Source organism: Pongo abelii, chromosome 9 (assembly GCF_028885655.2).
Source record: "Pongo abelii isolate AG06213 chromosome 9, NHGRI_mPonAbe1-v2.0_pri, whole genome shotgun sequence".
Lineage (NCBI taxonomy): Eukaryota > Metazoa > Chordata > Mammalia > Primates > Hominidae > Pongo > Pongo abelii.
In genome coordinates, this window is record NC_071994.2 from 103911973 (window position 1) to 103932822 (window position 20850).

Sequence of the window (20850 nt, forward strand, 5' to 3'; positions counted from 1 at the left end):
GTATATAATGTAGACAAGGCAAAATGTAGCTTGGGTTCCCCCCTCCCTTCGCCCCTCTAGGAATCAAACCTGTTGTAGGGAGATGCTGCCATAAACATATTTAATTCTGTGACATGGCATTAAAAGTCATCTGCTCCTTTCTAGAACAGCTCTGGTCCTTCTGTCAGCACCAAACCTATTAACTTGTTCTCAAAAAGGCTCCTCTGTGCCTTCCTACCTGCACAGCTGACTCCTTATTCATTTTGTTCATGAAAAATAAGTGGCTGCCCATTTCCAGGACTGAACTGAAGGGTCATCTTTTATTAACAAAATCCCAAGGCCGTCAGTTAGGCCATTGGAGTAAACAGTTGGAGAATCAGAAGCAAACTTGTCAAGATTATAGGCTTTATAGTGGATAGAAAGGAGTAATATTTGTTATGTGAATAAATAATTCTTTTCTAAGCATAAAGGAAATGTAGAAAGACCTGAATGCATAAAAATAAGTAATCTGTTTCAAAAGACATTAAACCAAATTAAATGTCAAACCATTAGGGAATTTAAACAACATATGACATGGGGCTATCATCTCTTATATACAAGAAGCATTTGCAAATCAGTGTCAGAAAGGTAAACACTTTAATGGAAAAAATGGGCTAAGAAAGCAAACAGGCATTGACTAAGGAGGAAATATAAACTATAATAAAAATGGTTAGTTTCAGTGTCACATGTATTTGAAAACGCAAATAACAACATGTCATTTTCAATTTGATCAAGATAATATCTATTGTTAGTGAAGGTATAGGAAATTGGGCACACTTTTGTTCTCCCGGTGGGAGCATAAGATTTAATCATTCTTAAGGTAAATTTGACATTGTATTTCAACAAACCTGAAACATGCTAGTTAGTTGAGACTGTTTCTCTTGGTAAGAATTTACCCCAAAGAAATTATCAGAGATGAGCACAAAAATTGTGTAAATATTGTTTAAATATTGATCCAAGTGTTATTCATAAGTGCAGAAATTTAGAAACCTCTGAAATGTCACAAAGAATGATTGGGGTAAATATACAAATGTAGTTTGACCAAAAATGGAGTGTGATATGTTAAAAGTTTTATTTGGAGAATCATTTAAAGACATTGAGAAATATTCATACAAATAAGCAGGAAAAAAGCAGATTGTAAACCGGAATATACAGTATTGTACCAGGTTTGTTTTAAAATAAGTGTGTGTGTGTGTGTGTGTGTGAGACACATCAAAATATTAAACAGTGGGATTGTAATTCTTACTATCTTCACATTTCTCTGTCATAGTAACAAGTAAAAAATAAGCTTACAATAAGGAATATTTTTACATTTATAATTAAGAAAAAAGTAAAGGGGAAAATAGATTCCCTTTAGACATCCAGATGTTGGTTTTCCACCTATCACTAACTACTCTTTCAGTAGGTTCCTCTTGAGGCACTTCCTAAATGAAGTAAAGTCCTTAGGCATAGTTCTTAATATCTCTGTTCTTATCCTTCAATTTCTGTCCCTGAAACCTCTTCTACTTTCACATGGTTTATAACATCTGGATGAACATGTCTCAAGGGATGATTTTGTTGTGCCTGACTGTCTTTGCAGTGTCCTCTGGTTGGTTACTAAGACTTTAGATTCACCAATTCATAGCGAAATGTGAAATCTTGCACCTCAGCCTCTTTTCCCAAATTTGCTCCTACCTCTCATTTTTAAATTATCTGGTAATGCTAATATTATGATTATGATTATGATTTATTGTTTTTTGAGACCAAGTCTTACTCTGTTGCCCAGGCTGGAATGCGGAGGCATGATCTTGGCTCACTGCAACCTCCACCTCTTGGGTCAAAGCAATTCTCGTGCCTCAGCCTCCTGAGTAGCTGGGACTGCAGGTGTGCACTACCATGCCCAGCTAATTTTTGTATTTTTAGTGGAGACAGGGTTTCACTGTGTTGGCCAGGCTGGTCTCAAACTCCTGACCTCAAGTGATTCTCCCATCTCGGCCTCCCGAATTGCTGGGATTATAGGCATGAGCCACACCCAGACTAGTAGTACTTTTTTTTGTATCAAATTTATCTTTGGCTTTTTCCTTGCTTCTCACACCCATATCATTCATCTTCTCTTTCTTGCTGGGGTGCACCAGACACCTTCACCATTATCAGATAAGAGATCTTTTTATATTCACATGTACCTAGGCCACCACTTAATTACTGTACGCAGCACTGTCCTCATGTTAATCTTGAATGTTGATTGTTTCTTGTCAGCCTCCTTCTCAAGTTTTTGCACTGCCTGTATGATGAAATCTACACTTATTCTATTTTTTCTGCCTTAACTCTCATTTCTGTCTCCTCCAAACAAAACCTTGAGTCACAAACCTTTTGTCCTACCTAAGCATAGCTTCTCTTTTCCTGTCTCTTTCACATCACTCAAACTCTTCTCTTTTTATCTCTTCCTCATTCTTCAAAATCAAACTTAAATCTTTTCTCCTTGGGAAAAGATTCAACAAATATCACCTAACGCCTTTCCCTCTCTTTTGAATTGAGATAGCATTACAATAAGCTATCTGCGGAACCATATGGTTTGCTTATGAAATTAATCTGATTTCTTTAGGTCCCTTTTTGCCAGGTAAACAACAGTTTACACCTGTTGTTCTGGCCTAATTATTACTAGTGCTCTCTTTCAGTTTTAAAATTATCTCATTTCAATTGATGAATCCTAGTGTTACTCTACTTATCCAGTACAAAATATATAGTACCGGTTGCTAGTGGATTTATAAGCAAGTGTTTGCTAGTGAATCATATGATGAGCTTACATACTAAAGAGATCTATTTTAACTAAAAGAATGTCTTTCTATATCTTGTACTGTAAAGAAATTAAACTGTCATATTCCTTAATACTGTATGCTCTGGATGACGTTTCACAGCAGATTTGGTCTATCAAATTTCAGTAGTCTGCATTGGAGGCTATGAAAACATCTATAAGTGGCAAGCAGCAAGAGTCATTTCTCTTTTATCCTTTCTTTGCTTCTCATTCCCCTTTTTGGAGGGGGGTAAGTGGGATGAGACTGTGCATGGCAAATACATTTCTGAAGAAATGACTTAATTCTTTTGTGTTGGGGTACCCAAGACCACCCCCAGCTTTGGTAATTTGCTTGGAGAACTCACAGGACTCAGCATATAGTCATACTCATGGCTATGATTTATTACAGTGAAAGGAAATAAAAAAGGGTACAGGGAACAAATTCTGGGGGAAACCAGGTGCAGCCTTCTAAGAGTGCTCTCCCAGTGGAGACACTCAGAGCATGCTCAATTCCCCCTGCAAGGAGCTGTGGCATGTGAAATGTTGTCCACCAAGGAAGTTCATTAGAGTCTTGTTGTCTAGCGGCTTATTGAGGCTGGTCACATAGCACTCGCTGCCTGGCATGTACCCAAATTCCAAACTCCCAGAGGGAAAGGAGGTATTTGCATAAACCATATTGTTTGTACAAACAGTTTAGGTGCAGTAAGCCACCTCTTAGCAGTTAGAGTGATGTGAGCCCTCCCTAAACTAACATTCCCAGACACCAGCCAAGGGCCAACCTTGTAAGCAAACCTTTCAAAACACAGCAGTCAGGCCTGCTGTGCTAAATCTTTTCTGCATAGTTCCATTGACTAGAAGAAAAACATTTTAGACTCTAAAGGGCTCAACATTCTAGTTTGTTCCCGTGTGCTAGGCAACACAATCGGTGATGTTATATATTTTTTCTTTTTTTAAAAAAATGGAGACAGCATCTCACTAGAGTGCCCAGGCTGGTCTTGAACTCCTGGGCTCAAGCAGTCCTCCCACGTTGGCCTCTCAAAGTGCTGGGATTACAGATGTGAGCCACCATATCCAGCCTGACATTATCTTTTAAAGTAAATAAAATTTTCTTTTAAAGTAAATAAAATAACTTGTGGAATAGAATAGTGTCCCTAAAACTGAAAATATTGTTGCATCCCTTTCACCCAGTAGTGTGCTAAGACTCGCTCCAGAGAGCCCTTTTCCTGCATCTCTTTCCAGCTTCCACATTCTGTGATGTTGAGTTTGTGTTTTGAAACTGCCCATTTTGGCGATATTTGTACCACAGAAACCACAAATACTGCAAATCAGGCTTTTCTCCCAAGACAGCCAGTTGTTAAACATTTATTAACACCTATCCCTCATTACTAAATTAATTAATTCTTATGTATATAGTGTGTTCCAATAAGCGATGGTAAGAAGAAAAGAAACATGATTTGTGTGGAATACTGATGTTCTTTTTTGCACCTCTATCTTTCGTAAATGATGTCTGGGAGCTGAAAAGTTTTGGGTTCAAATCTCCTACCTGATTTATACTTTTTTCACATTTATTAGCTTAAAAATTTAGAATACTCAACTTTAAACATCTCTAGTGAGTTGCTGGTAATATTGGATTATTTGTAATTACCTAATTAAATGCATAGTAAGTATATATAATTACAGTTGATTCTTGAACAACATGGAGGTTAGGGGCACCTACTCCCTGCACAGTTGAAAGTACATGTATAATTTTTTACTCCTCCAAAACTTAATTACTAATAGGTTCTGTTAACTGGAAGTCTTACCAATAAAATCTTTTTTTTCAAAAATTTTGTTTGTGAAACTACCGTTATAAATGGCTTCAAGTTTCCTATCCCCAAATTGGTGTCAATGGATACTTAGTACTCCAGAAAGCCCCTTCTTTCCATCTGCTTTTGTAACATCCAACTGGTGACAAGGAAGGTAGAGGTGGGCAAGAAAAGTAAGTCATGTCTCTCTGCTAAGCTGAAGTCACTTTTGAAAGAGTGCATCTGAGGGCAATAGGTGGAGAAGAGGGAAGAGCAAGGCATTGTCTAAAAGAAAATTAAATCACCTCAGTAATACTCTCTCATACTTTGTCAATAGAACCTTATTGCAATCAGATATAATAAAAGTGCATGGCATTGACAAAGCATGATTCATCAGGTTAGAGCCATTGAATTTTTATTTGTCTGTTTATGTGTTTGACTCTGCTACCAGTGTTACCTAAGATCTTACCTAATGAAGTGGCTCTCCTGCTTAATATTCTTAGATGCTTCTCCCACCATTAAAATCCTAATGTGTTATGCAGCATCCAAGATACTTTATAGTATGATGCTATCCTCACTTCTCCCTCTTCTTCTCCATGTGTTCATACTGCAGTCAAATCTGTCTCCTTCATGCCTCTACTTTTTCAGGAAAACGGCCCCTGCTTTTTTTATATTTTTGGCAATGCAGTCCGTTGTTTGTCTTAAGATTCAACTCAAATACCACCATTTTGTCCCATAATTTTGAATTTTATCCATCTTTCTGTGATCCAGTAATTTCTCATCTACATTTATATACCCCTCTTGTAATATATATGTATTTTTTTTACTGCAATGGGTATTATGTACTTACTCTGTGTGTGTATGTGTGTGTGTGTAGCTCCTGCCCCATGCACTATAAGTTCTTGTAGGCAAGGACTATAATAAGTACTGTGTTAAACTTTTTGTAGGAGTTACTTTTTAATAAAGATACCAGAGCAGGAATTGAGTCCCTCTCTATGTAGAACCATCAGTAATCACCCTCTGGTTTTTCTCTTTAGGCAGATACACAAATTGACCGAGAACATCAGAACTTCTATGAAGCATCATTAGAATACGTCTTTAAAATTCAAGAGGTCCAAGAAAAAAAGAAGTTTGAATTTGTTGAACCGGTAAGTTTCAGGTTTTTTGTATAAATGGTAGGCTCAAAACAATCTATGGAATAAAAGTACACTGTTTTTTCTATAATATATAATTTTTCTTGAAAATTATGATTGATAAAAATAAAAGGGGAGTAGGGAAGGGATGAAAAAGTGGAGCACAGGGAACTTTTAGGACAGTGAAACTCTTTTGTACAATAGAGTAGTGATGGATGAGAATACCGTTATATGTTTGTCAAAGCCCATAGAATGTGTAGCACAAAAACTGAGCCCTAATGTATCCTATGGATTCAGTTAATATTAATGTATTAGCATTGTTTCATCGACTAGAACAAGTGTACCACAGAAATGCAAGATGCTAATAGAGGAAGCTGTTGGCGGGAGGAGGGTACAGAGGTCGTAGGGGAACAGATGAGCTGAGGGGGTATAAGGGAACTTCATTCTTTCCACTCATTTTTTGGGAAATCTAAAACTGCTCTAAAAATAAAGTGTATCAATTAAAGAAATTTTTTAGAAAGAGGATGTGCATTATCTATAGATGAATGAATACACTTCACCAGTACAGTGACCCATTTAGCAAACCTTTAGGTGGAGAGGGAAAACCAAAGGCTCTGTTTTCCTCTTTGTTGTGTGCTCCCCTTCCTCACAGGGCTTGGATCTGCTTGACTTTCCTATGAAGTCATTTATTTTCCTAAGTCAGTGTAAAATGTAAGGGATTTCCTAATGTAAACCACGTTACAGAAAAGAACAGGTGGCTGGTCTTTATAAGCTTATTTCATTTTTTAGCATTTTTTTCAAGTGATACCCTAATGTGTTCCAATATTGCCTAAATAGGCATCTTGACAAAGTGGCATCTATGATGAATAAAGGTTTGCTCTAGAGTCAGGTGATCTGTTGTCTGCATTCTTCAATTCCCATGAGATCAGAGGATAGGGTTAATAAATGTGTTAAGTAATCAAATATCTAATCTAAGCCATTCTTTTCTTCCTATGTCAGTCCTTTAAAAAATCCATTCATAATAAAAACTAAAATACTCTGTTTCTACATTAGAGGATATGATAAGGAGAGGGAAAGGAAGACAACATTATAAAATATATTTCACATAAATCATTTTCTAATGGAAATCCACCAGCTATCCCCTAAAGATAATGGAAAACTGAGACAGAGCAGAGGTTGGGGACAGTTATCAGGCCCAACCTGGCTTCCAGGACCTCTGCCTTTAGTTGGAGCCTACTAACTCTGTCCTGTAAACTAGGCAGTAGGCACATTTGCAAGACTAGCTTTCAGCTAGAAAGTTTAAGGAACTGAAGACCACCACTCAGACTCAGGGATTTAACGTTTACCTTTTATTTAGAATAACAAACTGAAGTTCAAGTTCTGTTTACCAAACAGCTTAATCCTTAAATCCCCTAGGATTATCCTCTTATATAGTGGACCCTTTAAGGATCTGATTAAACTTTATATGACCTAGAGAATGTTCTGAAGCTCATCTGGGGCTCATGGACAACTAGCCAGCCTAACATTTCCTATTCTAGGAAGATGACCACTACTTATGGTTCCTGTTTGCCTTCCCATTGACTAAGTCCCACCCCAGAATCCCACCATGGTTTTTGAAGCCTCGCTTCTTGCTAGCAAACTACTTCCCTAGAGCCTGCACCTTGGGATTTTTGAATTTCAGCTCTTCTTGACACCAAACCATCTGAGACTCCATTAATTCTGACAGTTTTTCTGCATACTGCTTCCTTGTGTCTTCCCATTTCCTTCAGACACTGTGCTGATCTGCTGTGCTGTTGTTTCTTCTCACACCTGGAATAATCCTTTCACATCTGTATGCCTTTATTCCTCTTGGAAGATGATATGGGAGTCACTTGTTTCCCTAAGTCTCTTTTATAGCCCGTCCTGTCTGGGAACAGTGAACTAGAACATTCTGTAAGATGACATCAGATGTATACAGAGGAGATTGTAAAAAAATGTTCATTCACAGGTGGCAGAAGGAATGACAAGAATTTATGAATTCCTGTAAAAATACAGTAGAGAAGTAGAAGCCATCTTTCAATTGAAATGTGTTTTCTTCCTTCTACCTTATCCGAAGCTATGATGTCCTGACAAGTCTTCTGTCATGCATGCCTTTCTTATGACACCATAGTCAAAATTGATGTTAAATTTGTCCTTCTTCCAAAATATTTTCCTGGCTGCTGTGTTTTTCCTAGTAGAGCATCTGGCCAAACCAAATAGTACTGTCAGTTTGGTCTCATCCTCATTTCTAGCCTCAGAGTCTCATCCATGGAGTTGTACTTAATATCCATTTGAACAATGAGAATAGAAATGGGATCAATGAAGCATGTGTATGTATGTCAATCTTTAGGTTATGCATTTACAAATTAATTTGGAGGAGAAAAGTTGTAAACCAAAGCTCCCAGGAGCTATAAACATAAAAAGACATGAAAACACTTTAATGTCTTTACCGGTTTTATTCTTTAGAAATCCAATTCTTGTTTGCATTGCTGTTGTGTGTTGCAGAAATCTAGCAGTCTATTCTAGTTTTAGCCCAGATTATTTTAACAAATAAGCATTAGAGTAAAGCAGATGCTCTGGGGGTGGGATCTATCCTCTATGGATTGTAAGATATCCAATAGAAAATATGAACAGGGGATAGTGATTCATGAAATAATATTCTTACCTTATGATGGTATTTTTGAGATTATTTTACATTGTTTTAATCAATATCAAGATCCTACTCCTTGTCATAAAACTTCTATACAATATTCATGTGCTATTAAGAATAAATATTCTGGCTGGGCACAGTGGCTCACACCTATAATCCCAGCACTTTGGGAGAACGAGGCAGGTGGATCGCTTGAGGTCAGGAGTTTGAGACCAGCCTGACCAATATGGTGAAACCCCATCTCTACTAAAAATACAAAAATTAGCTGGGCGTGGTGGCGTGTGCCTGTCGTCTAAGCTACTCGGGAGGCTGAGGCACGAGAATTGCTTGAACCTGGGAGATGGAGGTTGCAGTGATCCGAAATCGCGCCGCTGGACTCCAGCCTGGGCGACAGAGTAACACTCTGTCTCAACAAATAAACAAACAAATAAATAAATAAACAAACAAATAAATAATCCTACATTGTCATTATTCTAAAGAAAAACTAGGTCTGACACATGAACTAAAAGGGGACATTCATGTATTATTTATAAATAAGCTACGTGTTATTGTTTTAAAAGCATACCTGAAATCAATTTTTTTGTCTGTGTTTGGTGTTTTTGAGATGGAGTGTCGCCCTGTTGCCCAGGCTGGAGTGCAGTGGCATAATCTCAGCTCACTGCAACCTCCACCTGCCGGGTTTAAGTGATTCTCCTGCCACAGCCTCCTGAGCGAGTAGCTGAAATTACAGGTGTGCACCACCACACCCAGCTAATTTTCATATTTTTAGTAGAGACAGGGTTTCACCATGTTGGCCAGGCTGTTCTCGAACTCCTGACCTCAGGTGATCCACCTGTTTTGACCTCTCAAAGTGCTGGGATTACAGGCGTGAGCCACCACGCCTCGCCTGAAATCAGCTTTTTAAATTCAGTTCTCTATAAGCCATCTTTTTTCCAGTTTATTGTATTTTATATAGAAAGGGATTATAGCTCACTGTTGATTTCTAGACCCACCATTCTGTATGGTAGCAATTACCCACAGCTAGTCTAAGTTAGGATGTGCTGTAAATATAAAATCAACAGCAGCCTGCAGAATCTTAGTATGAAAAAATGGACAATAGCTCATTAATACCTCTGATTACAGGTTGAAATGCTATTTTGGATATATTGTATTAAAATAAATTATTCAAATTTATTTCACTGTTTTTTTAAAGTATTTAAAATATGTTTACTAGCTGGGTACAGTGGGTCACGCCTGTAATCCCAGCACTTTGGAAAGCTGAGGCAGGCAGATCGCTTGAGACCAGGAATTCAAGACCAGCTTGGCCAACATGGTGAAACTTCATCTCTACTAAAAATACAAAAATTAGCCAGGCATGGTGGTGGGTGCCTGTAATCCCAGCTACTCGGGAGGCTGAGGCATGAGAATCACTTGAACCCTGGAGGCGGAGGTTGCAGTGATCCAAAATTACGCCACTGCACTCCAGCCTAGGTGACAGAGTGAGACTCTGTCTCAAAAAAATAAATAAAAATTAAATATGTTTACTAGTAAATTACACATTGGCTTGCATTTGTGGCTCATATTATGTTTCTGTTGAACAGTGGGCTCATCCTTTCAGATGTGTCAACAAGGTACGCAAGTTTAGGTCTATGATGGGGGAAGGAGATCTGGGAGGGAGAAACATCTCCTGACTCTTGGTTATAGTATTCACCTACTGCTCAGAGCTGCCTGAGGTTATGAGAATGTTTATGGATTAGAAGAAGCAGTTCTAGAAGTACTCTGAACACAAACAGCTTAAATAAGAGTTGTGGAGGAGCCCAGGGGTCTCAGAAGCACTTCATGGTACATAAAGGTTTGTGGCTTAGAAAACGGAATCTTGTTATGACTCATCTGCCTTATGATTCATTCAGCTGTAAACTTGTGTGTGTGTTGATTTATGTCCTTTGAGCCTACTTAGTTGGACTGATGTTTTGTGAGCAACTGCTATGTGCTACGTGTTTTCTCTGTGTTAGCTCACGTAAATCCATAACAGCATTGTTATGAAGTAGTTGTTAGATGAATAAGCTGAGTTACAGAAAGATTGTTGGTTGCCTAAGGCCACAAACCCAAAGTGGCAGATAGGAACCCAGAACCCAAATCTGAAGTCATGGCATGGTACCACTTCCTCAGTGGACGCTTAACTACAGAAATTAATCCTTCCTGATAATATTTGCTCTGGCCAAATAAAATGGACGATTAGAAAATTATATAGTGTAGTTATGTTAATTCCTGAAAATTAGAAGAAAATAAAAGGTTTACCTTTAGTAAGCAGAGACAGAAAGTATAATAGCTTAATGAGTTGGAATAAGATGGAATTTGGCTCCACATCTTACAGCTGTGCAAATATGGCACATTTTACAAATTCTCTGCCTCAGGTTTTTATCTGTATATTGAAGACAAAAATAATGTGTAGTTCCCAGGATCGCGATGAGGATCAACCAGCACAGGTAATACGCAAAGCTCTTGTACCTGGTACTTCATTAATGTCAATAAGGCACCAGCCAGTGTGTACCTCACCTATACTATTATTGCTAGATATGAAAACAACATTTATGAATCCCTTTGTTAGTTGTGGTTTTAAAGCCACATTTTAAAAAACACATTTTAATTTTAGCCTTCTAAATATACACCTAGAGTAAGTTTTGTAATAGCATTTTCATGTTACGGTATTCCTTTTAGACTCCATTATAGTCTTTTTGTATTAATGTTTAAAGTTAATGCAGAAAATGAAAATAAATCATCATATATAGACTAAAATATAGTGCTTTTGATGCTCTTCCCTTGGACTGCTAAGTTCAATTTAAATTTTTTTGCTGAAGAAAATTTGCCTAATTTACTAACATGTTTTAGCTTGTTATTATCAAGATGTATACTATAAAATACTTTTTAGAGTCTCTAAATTTAAAAAGCTTAAATAATTTTGACATTGAAATGCTACTGGCTAAGTCCTTTTTAAAAATCCATCAGCTACTATATAGATGAGCAGATTTTGAAAGTTTAACCTTTTGATTTTTTTTTCAACATAATCAGTTAGCTTTAATTTAGTAAAAGTGAAAAAAATAAGGTAGCATCATTGTTTTTTGAAACTCTGTAGGACTAAAGGTTAAATTTCTATCCTGTTTAAAATCTATGGGCATTCATTCTTTAAAAAATTAACAACAAAACTTTTAAGTAAAAATAAAATCTGTAATGGTCCTTGGATAAATCTAAAGTTCAGGGTATTGTTATTGAAAATCAGAAATTTGTGATAGAACTTAGTGAACAGAATTTTGTAAAAATAAGAAAAATGCATCCTATGTGTTTGGTAGAAATCAATCATGTAGCTTCTGCTGGGCTTTATCACCTTGCTGGTGACAGTACCTTCTCTATTACAATTGAGCTGTAAAGATAAGCTGGCTATTGTCAATGCCTCTGTTCCTTTACCAGGAAAGTGTACCTCAGGCCTCTTCATCTGAATTCCATTCTCTTGAATGCTTAGAAATCCATCTTTTCAGGAATTCCAATTACGCTTTTCAGTGCTGAGGCAATGGATGGCCACGGCTTTGTTTTATTAATCAGTGCACGTATTTGTCCATTCATTCATTTGTGCTTCTGTCCTCCCATTTTAAAAGTAGTCTTTTCCAGGCCAGCATTGACTCGCCACTTTCCATTCTTGGCTCTCTTTTTATCTTCAAGTTTCTCATTATTTATTTGATTCGATTTGTATATCCTTTCGTTTTCATGCCATGAACTCCTTTGCACATCTATGCATTAGACTTAAAGCGATCTGTAGTCATGTTGAAGGTATCCTTTAAGATGTTTATCTCTAAGTTTCCTCCAGGCAGGGAATTGCAAAGACTACAGATTTAACTCACAGGCCTGACACTTTTACAGTGTGAAAATTGATGCCTTGACTTTGCCCTACATTTCTAATCTTAGAAGTTTAGATGGCCAAATGTGGAGGATGGAACTATATAACATTTTGATTTCTTATAGTGCATTATGGTGTTTTGTGTATGGGAAGTATTTATTTTTATTTTTTAAAAACAACTTCAGGCCGGGCATGGTTGCTCACACCTGTAATCCCAGCAAGTTGGGAGGCCGACGCAGGAGAATTGTTTGAGCCCAAGAATTCAAAACCAGTCTTTGCAACATGGCAAAACTCCACCTCTACAAAAATTAGTTGGGCATGGTGTCATGCACCTGTAGTCTTAGCTACCTGGGGACTGAGATGGGAGGATCACTTGAGCCTGGGAAGTCAAAAGTGCAGTGAACTCTAATCATGCCACTATACTCCAGCCTGTGTGAAAGGGTGAGACCTTGTCTCAAAAAAGAAAAAAAAAACTTCATAAAGATATAATTTGCATACCATACAGACAACTCATTTAAACTATGCAGTTCAATGGAACTTTAGTATATTCACAGATATGTGCAACAATCACCACAAAAAAATTTAAAGCATTTTCATCACCTTAAAAATAAACATCACATCCTTTAGCTATCATTCCCAGTATACCCCACAACCCCTAATCCTGAAAAACCACTAATTATTTTCTGTCTCTATTAATTTGCCTACTCTGGGCTTTTCATACAAATGAAATTGTGTAATACATGGCCTTTGGTGATTGACTTCTTTTACTCAGATGCAGTTTTCGAGGTTCATCCATCTGAAAGCATGCATCAATACTTCATTTCCCTTTAGGACCAAATAATATTTTATTGTATGGATAGACCACATTTTGCTTATCCAAATATTAGTTGATTGGTACATTTTCACTATTATGAATAATGTTATAAACCAGCGGTCCCCAACCTTTTTGGCACCAGAGACCAGTTTTATGGAAGACAATTTTTCCATGAAAAAATTGGTGGTGAGGGAAGGGTTTCGGAATGAAACTGTTCCACCTCAGATCATCAGGCATTAGTTAGATTCTCATAAGGAGCAGGCAACCTAGATCCCTCACAGGCACAGTTCACAATAGGCCTCACTCTCCTATGAGAATCTAATGCCAGCACTGATCTGATAGGAGGCAGAACTCACCCAGGTCTCACCTCCTGCCATGCAGATGGGTTCCTAACCAGCCACAAATGACCTTTACTAGTCTGCAGCCCAGGGATTGGGGACCCCTATTATAAACATTCATGTACAAATTTTCGTGTAGATACATGTTTTTCCCTCTCTTGAAGAATTACTGAGTCATGTGGTAACTGTATGTTTCACCATCTGAGGGACTACCAAAATAACTGCACCCCTTGACACTCCCACCATCGATATATGAGGAATACAGTTTCTCCATGTCCCTCACGCACACTTGCTATTATCTCACTTTTTGAGTCTAGCCATCCTAGAGAGCTGACCTTAGATTTCACTGTGGTTTTGATTTCGATTTCTCTGATGACTCATAAGTCAAGAATCTCTCAAATGCTTTTTGACCATTCATATATTTTCTTTCAAGAAATGTCTATTCAGTTTCTTTGCCTATTTTTAAACTAGGTTATTTGTCTTTTTGTTATTTAATTGTAAGAGTTGTTTATATATTCTGCATATAAGCCCCTTATCAGATAAATGATTTTTGTAAATATATTCTCCCATTCTGTGAGTTTTCTTTCAATTTTCATGACAGTGTACATTGAAGCAGGAGTTTTTAATTTTGAATATTTGTTCCTTTTCTGGCTTGTAATGGGGTTATTTTAAAAGATTATTTATCTGTTAAGTATGGTATCAGTTTTTCCAATTGGTTGGGTTATTGGAGTGACAAGTAATTTGGTTCTATACCCTTGGGAATAATAAAGTGCTATATGAGATTTCCTCAGTGATAAAAGGAACTTTCTTAGTATTCAAACCTATTCTGTTTATCTAGGAGTTTGTAGTTGTTATTACGGTTAGTGTTAATTATTTTAAAGGTCAAATTTACTTTAGGGTAAACTGAAACCATCTTTTTTTCCTCACATCCCAGCCATTCAGGCAGATTCACCAAAGAAAATGATGTGTGGGAAGCGCAATTCTTAAAGCTTTTCAGGCTGTCCTGTTCAGTTCCTTTCATTTCACATCTTGGAATTTTGTAGAGGATGAAATGAACAAGTATATATTCAAACTGATAAAACGTTTAACTTTGCTGCCATCTAGAGGCAGGTGTTTCATAACGCAATCTTCAATAAACCCAAATGCTGCTTCCAAAGATGTGGAATAAAAAGGAAAAGGTGTATGGTTTTTTTGTATATAATTCTTATGTACCTTCCATAGGATTGTACATTTCCTAGTGGGTGCTCAGCATGCATTGTGAGATTAAAAGGTATTTGTCTGCTACTAAGTGAATCTGAATTCTGCTAGAAGCTGCCAATGGGTTTATTTTCCTCTTGACTGAAGTTGGCTGCATATAAAATGCTGAGGATATAGAATAATATGAATAAGATGAAGGTACCAGGATCTTATTTTTTAGAACATGATTAAGAATTTAAAAGCAGAGTTTAGTGGGAAATATCGATTTACCAAAATCTCTGTCAAAATACGTCCGTAAGAGTTTTGGTTAGGATGACCCGCATGTGGTTCAGTGAATCTGCAAGCATGAAGTGGCCCTTCACATGAGGGAGTGTCTCACAGGTAGTTCCATGGATCGCACCCAGCATCTTCTCCAGATGTCTAATCTTTTGAAATAGAATACACATTGACATTCCTTATCCAAAATGCTTAGGACTAGAAGTGTTTCTGATTTTTTTCATATTTTGGGATATTTGCATAGACATAATGAGATACCTTGGGAATTGGACCCAAGTCTAAACATGAAAGTTATTATGTTTCCTATACACCTCATACACGTAGCCTGAAGATAATTTTATTTTATACAATATTCTTAATAATTTTGTGCATGAAGCACAGTTTGTGTATATTGAACCACCAGAAAGCAAAAGTATCAGGTGCAGAATTTTTCACTTGTGGTATCATGAGAGTGCTCTAAAAATTTTGCATTTTGGAGTGTTTTGGATTTCATGTTTTCAGATTAGTATTAGTACTTTAGGACTGGAGCATCAAGCCATGACATAGCAATTTGAATGTATTGGAAACTTATATGGCTGAAGAATCATAATTGACCATTTGTTAGAATTTTTAGCAATGTTCTAGGTGTGGTTCTGAATGGTTTACTTCGTGCTTCTGAAAACATCAATGTGCTTTGTCTTTTTTCCATGTTCTAGAAACCAAGAATGTTAGAAAAGTTGGATCTCAGGGGATTCATTGTTTTATAGAAAGATTTATCACAGATATTCTTAAAATCTTCTTTACAAGTTTAATTAACTTTTATACTGATGATGATTTTAAAGTAGCACCTGCTTTATATAGCATCCAGTTTGTAATGAGACAGTTTAATTGTGGATTAATTATAATTGGTAAAACATGAAACAATACTTCCTTAGCAACTTCATAGTCTGTTAGTTGGATGTTCAGAAGACTACTGTTTTATATATTTCAAAAATATTTTCTCTCTGAAAAGCTCTAAATCTAAATATGCAAACCTTTATTAAAGGCATTTTTGATCCAATTTAAGCTGCAGTTTTGTTTGTGCCATATTATATGCATTCAGGTAGACTATATATTTTATTGGATAATTTGACAACTATAGCATCATTTTAAGATAATCTTGAATATTTAGGTTTGATAATAAGTATTAGTTGATGTAAAACTGATAGTGTAAAATAATTATAAAAGGGCAAATGCTACATTTTGGTACAATATCAGGACTGTTTGAACAAGAGAAGAAAAGTCCTTAAATATATAACAACAAAAATGGTTTGAAAATGTTTTCTGAAATGAACATGACTTTGTATGAACTTGACTTGTTTGTAGGAAGAAAAGCATGAGGTCATTGTTTTCCGATAGAACCAGTGTTTATCTGTTGGAAATCATAGCACATGTAACCAGTTGATGCTTAGCTGAATCCTCCCTACCTACCCAGACAGAGGAGGTGGCTGCATGTTATTTACGTGAGAAAATGGTTTCAAATTGTGTTTCTTCCTTAATTTAAAATAATAAGTTACAGATACATTATGAGTGACTTTTCAAAAATGTTTTCTAACTTTATTGCAGGAAGAGGTTGTGGGAAAGATTAGGTTAGTAGACAAGTCTGTGAAATAAAATCCCTGTGAATGAAACGAAAATGCTTAAATTTTTTTTCCAATATAACGTTTCATGCAACCTGTGTCCTGTAATTCCATGGAGAGCCTGTCTTAATTTATGGATAAAAACTTAAATACACATATGAATTTGAGATTAGAAGGTTAAGATCATAGAAATTATGACTTTGTGGAGATTTTACTTTCTCTGAAATGAAAAACCTGTGTTATCTAGTTCAATGATTTTGCTCACCACTTCCCTGTTTCATGTTCTTCCCATTCCTTTGCTAAAATGTTGTCTGTTCAATACTCAAATCAGTACTGCCACCTTGTGATACTTTTTCTTAGTTTCATCTGGCCAAATTCTCATTCCTTCCCTTGGGTACTTCTTATCTGTGATTTACTGGTTTGGTCTTCCTTACATCACACATCTTTTATCCCCTTGTTTTGATTAGAAGTTCTTCCAGGGTGGGATCTATGCTATTATACTTTAGTCATTATCTTAGTGGTCTCTTCTGGATATTTCTTCAATGCATTTGAATAGCGGAATAGTTAACAGGACAAATGTCCTTGATCAGCCTCAAAGTTAAATTACTGTCTACCAAAAAGGAAATAAAAATCCTTTTGTGGTTTCTGTTTTATAATCGTAAATCTATTGCCTGCCTTGCCAAAGCCATTGAAAATGTATTAGTTTGAGGAATTATAATGAAATATAATTTTCTCCCTATTTTATATCATTAAATGATCATTAAAACACATTTTCATGGTTTCTTTATCTCTTTATCTTTGCAGCTTTTGTCATTTCTTCAGGGCTTATTTACTTTTTACCATGAGGGATATGAACTTGCCCAGGAATTTGCACCGTATAAGCAACAGCTGCAGTTCAACTTGCAGAATGTAAGAGTATACCTGTTCTTACTGTCTCTCAGCAAATCTGCAAATCTGATTTCAAAGGGCAACTAAGTTATAATCAAGTTAAACCTTGGAATCTTTCAAATACTTGCCTAAGTACAGTAAAATTCAAGAATTGAGAAAAACCACTTTATAAATATATTAACAATTTTTTTTCTAGCTGCTAGTGGAAAATACACCCCACAAAACCCTAACGTTAGTTAGAAAAATTTATACTAGCAAATTTTATAAAAATAAATATTACCCAGTTGGAGACACCTGAAAGTTTATTAACTTTTGCCTTCATCCAGTGTTCTTGTTAATTTACTGGGTGATGCAGGATGAGTAAGTTTGGAGAGCTAATTTGCAGTATGGTGGCTGTAGGTAATAATACTGTATTGAATACTTGAAATTTATTAAGAGTTTAGGTCTTAAATGTTCTCAGCATACACAGATGGTAACTGTGGTGATTGATATATTAATTAACTGGATTTTGGTAATTTCATAATGTATATATGTATTAAAACATCACATTGTACATGTTAACTATACAATTTTTATATGTCAGTTATACCTCAAGAAAACTAGAAAAGAAAATACTGGAAATAAGAAAATAAGACCTTAGAGAAGTCTTTTTTTTTAGATGGAGTTTCGCTCGTCACCCAGGCTGGAGTGCAATGGCATGATCTTGGCTCACCGCAACCTCTGCCTTCTGGGTTCAAGCGATTCTCCTGCCTCAGCTTCCCAAATAGCTGGGATTACAGGCATGCACCACTACACCTGGCTAATTTTGTATTTTTAGTAGAGACGGGGTTTCACCATGTTGGTCAGGCTGGTCTCGAACCCGACCTCAGGTGATCCACCCGCCGTGGCCTCCCAAGTGCTGGGATTACAGGTGTGACCCACCGTGCCTAGCCTGAGAAGTCTCATTTTTAAGAGAACAAAATTTCTTTATTTGTGAAATGAAGGATTGTACTTTAATAACAAAGATCTCATCTTTCTCTGAAATTGAATATCAAATATGTGCTGTTTATTATTTTCAAATAACAGGTTTGAATGTGGTTTTGAGGCATTCAAAATAACTGCTTTAAAACATGAGTGAGAGATCCTTTTGTAGTTCGTGGGCATGGGGTTTGGATGTTCACGCACATGTGTGAAATGTGCCACCCACTGAACCTTGTTACAATCTCAGCACATTACCCGTCTAACCTGAAAAAAAAAAATAAGAAAAAATAAATACAAAATAAAAAATTTTTTAAAAGTGAGAATTATTTCCATACAGGCCATCTATTTCTATCAGAATTTATTTTGTAAAGTTGTCGTTGTCTAATGAATCCTTTTAGTCTTTGATTGCATAGTTATACCAATTCTGATGTTCAAATGCTGAGCAGCACTTGCATTGAAAATAAAAACACACCCAAAAGTTGAGCCAACCCATTTCACATTATCAAACCTGACAAATAATGATGTCCTAATTGTTGAGGTTTTACTATAACTGAAACCCTGACTGCCAAGTACTATATAGCCCAAATCATTTGGAAAACCTTCACTTAATTTTCTACACAGTGTATGTTTTTCTGCTTATCTGGTTCTTGCCGTTGTGGAAATGTCCAGTAAATAAAACTACAGAGTTAGAATGTCCCATAAAAAATATGTGAGGGGATTTATTCCCTTGTGTTTTGAGTTTTAGCTTTTATTTAACTTAGATTTTCTAGCAGAATCAATTTCACCTTTAATTCATTCTATTGTTTTTCCATATGGAATGTATTTAGGCTTTTACAGTTACTATTAAAAGCGAAAATTATAAAAGCTGAGGTATTTTTGTGATTTACTTCCACATTAAATAAAATTACATTAAGATTCCTAGGATTCAGGAACAGGAGAGAAGTAAGGAATTGGAGAAAAAAAAATTAGACCCTTATGTTTGAAAGACAAAAATAGTGAAAGTGACAAGAAAATTTTCCTAATTTTGAGATTTTTTTTTTTAAATGAGGCATAAACTCCTTAGATTTAGGTGGTGGTGATTATTGTATCTTCAGAAGCATATTTTTGAGGTAGTGCAAAAGAGGTATTCATAGAGAAAAGCCTGATTCTTCCTATAGCTTAAATAAACTTGATTTAAAGTGAGTAATCTATTTCTTGCAACAGAAGAAGTTAGAACTTGGAAACTTATTGATTTTTATGAGTTAATTTATACACTCATCTCTTAATAATACCTGTGCTAGTAAACGAAGCTACATGATGTTTCTTCTAAAATAGCCTTTGGAACTGTGGTAACAAACTTGTTTTCTTGACTTGTTCAATGCCACATATATCAAAAGTATATGAACTTATTTTGTTTTTTTCCATCAAAATAAACTAAGTCCCTATGTATCTGTTTTTTACCTTAGGTATTTACGGAATTCAAATTTTATGTAGTGCATCCTATATTTTTTAATTGCCGTAGTTTACCCCCTAAGTAATAATGTTAGAGTGTGAAAATAGGAAGAAAGTCACACACACACACACACACATACACACACACACACAGAGAGAGAGAGAGAGAGATTCAAAGAGAAACATGCAGAAGGTCATTCAGAGAAGTTTTCACTAAATCAGTTCAAAATCAGACCTTGGGACCCAACATCACAGAGATATAGATGTGGTGAATACTGCCAAAAGAATCAAGGTCACCTTTGTGCGATTTGCAGTTTTGAAACATTTTTCTGGGCCAGTCGGGTGGCTCACACCTGTAATCCCAGAACTTTGGGAGGTGAACAAATTGCTTGAGCCCAGGAATTTGAGACCAGCCTGGGAAACATAGTGAGACCCCATCTCTACAAAAAATTAGCCAGGTGTGGTGATGTGTGCCTGTAGTCCCAGCTGCTTGTGGGGACTGAGGCAGGAGGATCACTTGACCCTAGGAGGTCCAGGCTGCAGTGAGCCATGATCACACCTAGGTGACAGAGTGATATTCTGTCTCAAAAATAAATAAATAAAAACAAAACAAAATATTAGTCTGGATGTTCCTGAAACTTGGTAGAAAACAATGACTGAAATTATTGTTTCTATTTACTTAAGACAAGGAATAATTTTGAAAGTACTCGACAAGAGGTAGAGCGGTTGATGCAAAGGATGAAATCTGCCAACCAGGACTACAGACCACCCAGCCAGTGGACGATGGAAGGCTATCTGTATGTCCAGGAGAAAAGTAAGTCACAAAGACATAACTTCACGTGTCTTATGACTTAGCTGTCTATTAATATTTCCATGAGATGTGACTTGGTTAGTAGTATTTCCTTCAAGTAGGAGGACTGAAATTTCTTATAGCTTTATATCTACTTTCCCCCCACCACAACCAAAGTGAGGACGTTTTTCCACATTTTGCCATCAGGATGTGTAAGTTGGCTTATTGTTGAACTTGGAACTTACGGTCGTCACTGATACCATAACATGAGTTCAGTTTTAGCATTTAATTGTGATACTTAATCTCAACTTGAAGTT

At 36.4% G+C, this 20850-nt stretch overlaps 1 protein-coding gene and 1 non-coding gene across 4 annotated transcripts in view; both read left to right on the forward strand.

Moving 5' to 3' along the window:
- The window catches only part of ARHGAP42 (Rho GTPase activating protein 42), a 313798-nt gene that overhangs the window by 234680 nt on the left and 58268 nt on the right, over positions 1-20850 (forward strand). For all 3 annotated transcript variants that reach the window (XM_002822385.5, XM_009246979.4, XM_054524968.2), the window contains exons 6-8: positions 5610-5720; positions 17269-17373; positions 20428-20557. In XM_002822385.5, the coding sequence (XP_002822431.1) occupies positions 5610-5720; positions 17269-17373; positions 20428-20557 (346 nt within the window). The remainder of the gene's footprint in view (positions 1-5609; positions 5721-17268; positions 17374-20427; positions 20558-20850) is intronic.
- Positions 18473-18577, forward strand: LOC112135666 (small nucleolar RNA U13). Its single transcript, XR_002916921.1, has one exon. It is a non-coding gene; the product is annotated as a small nucleolar RNA U13 (small nucleolar RNA).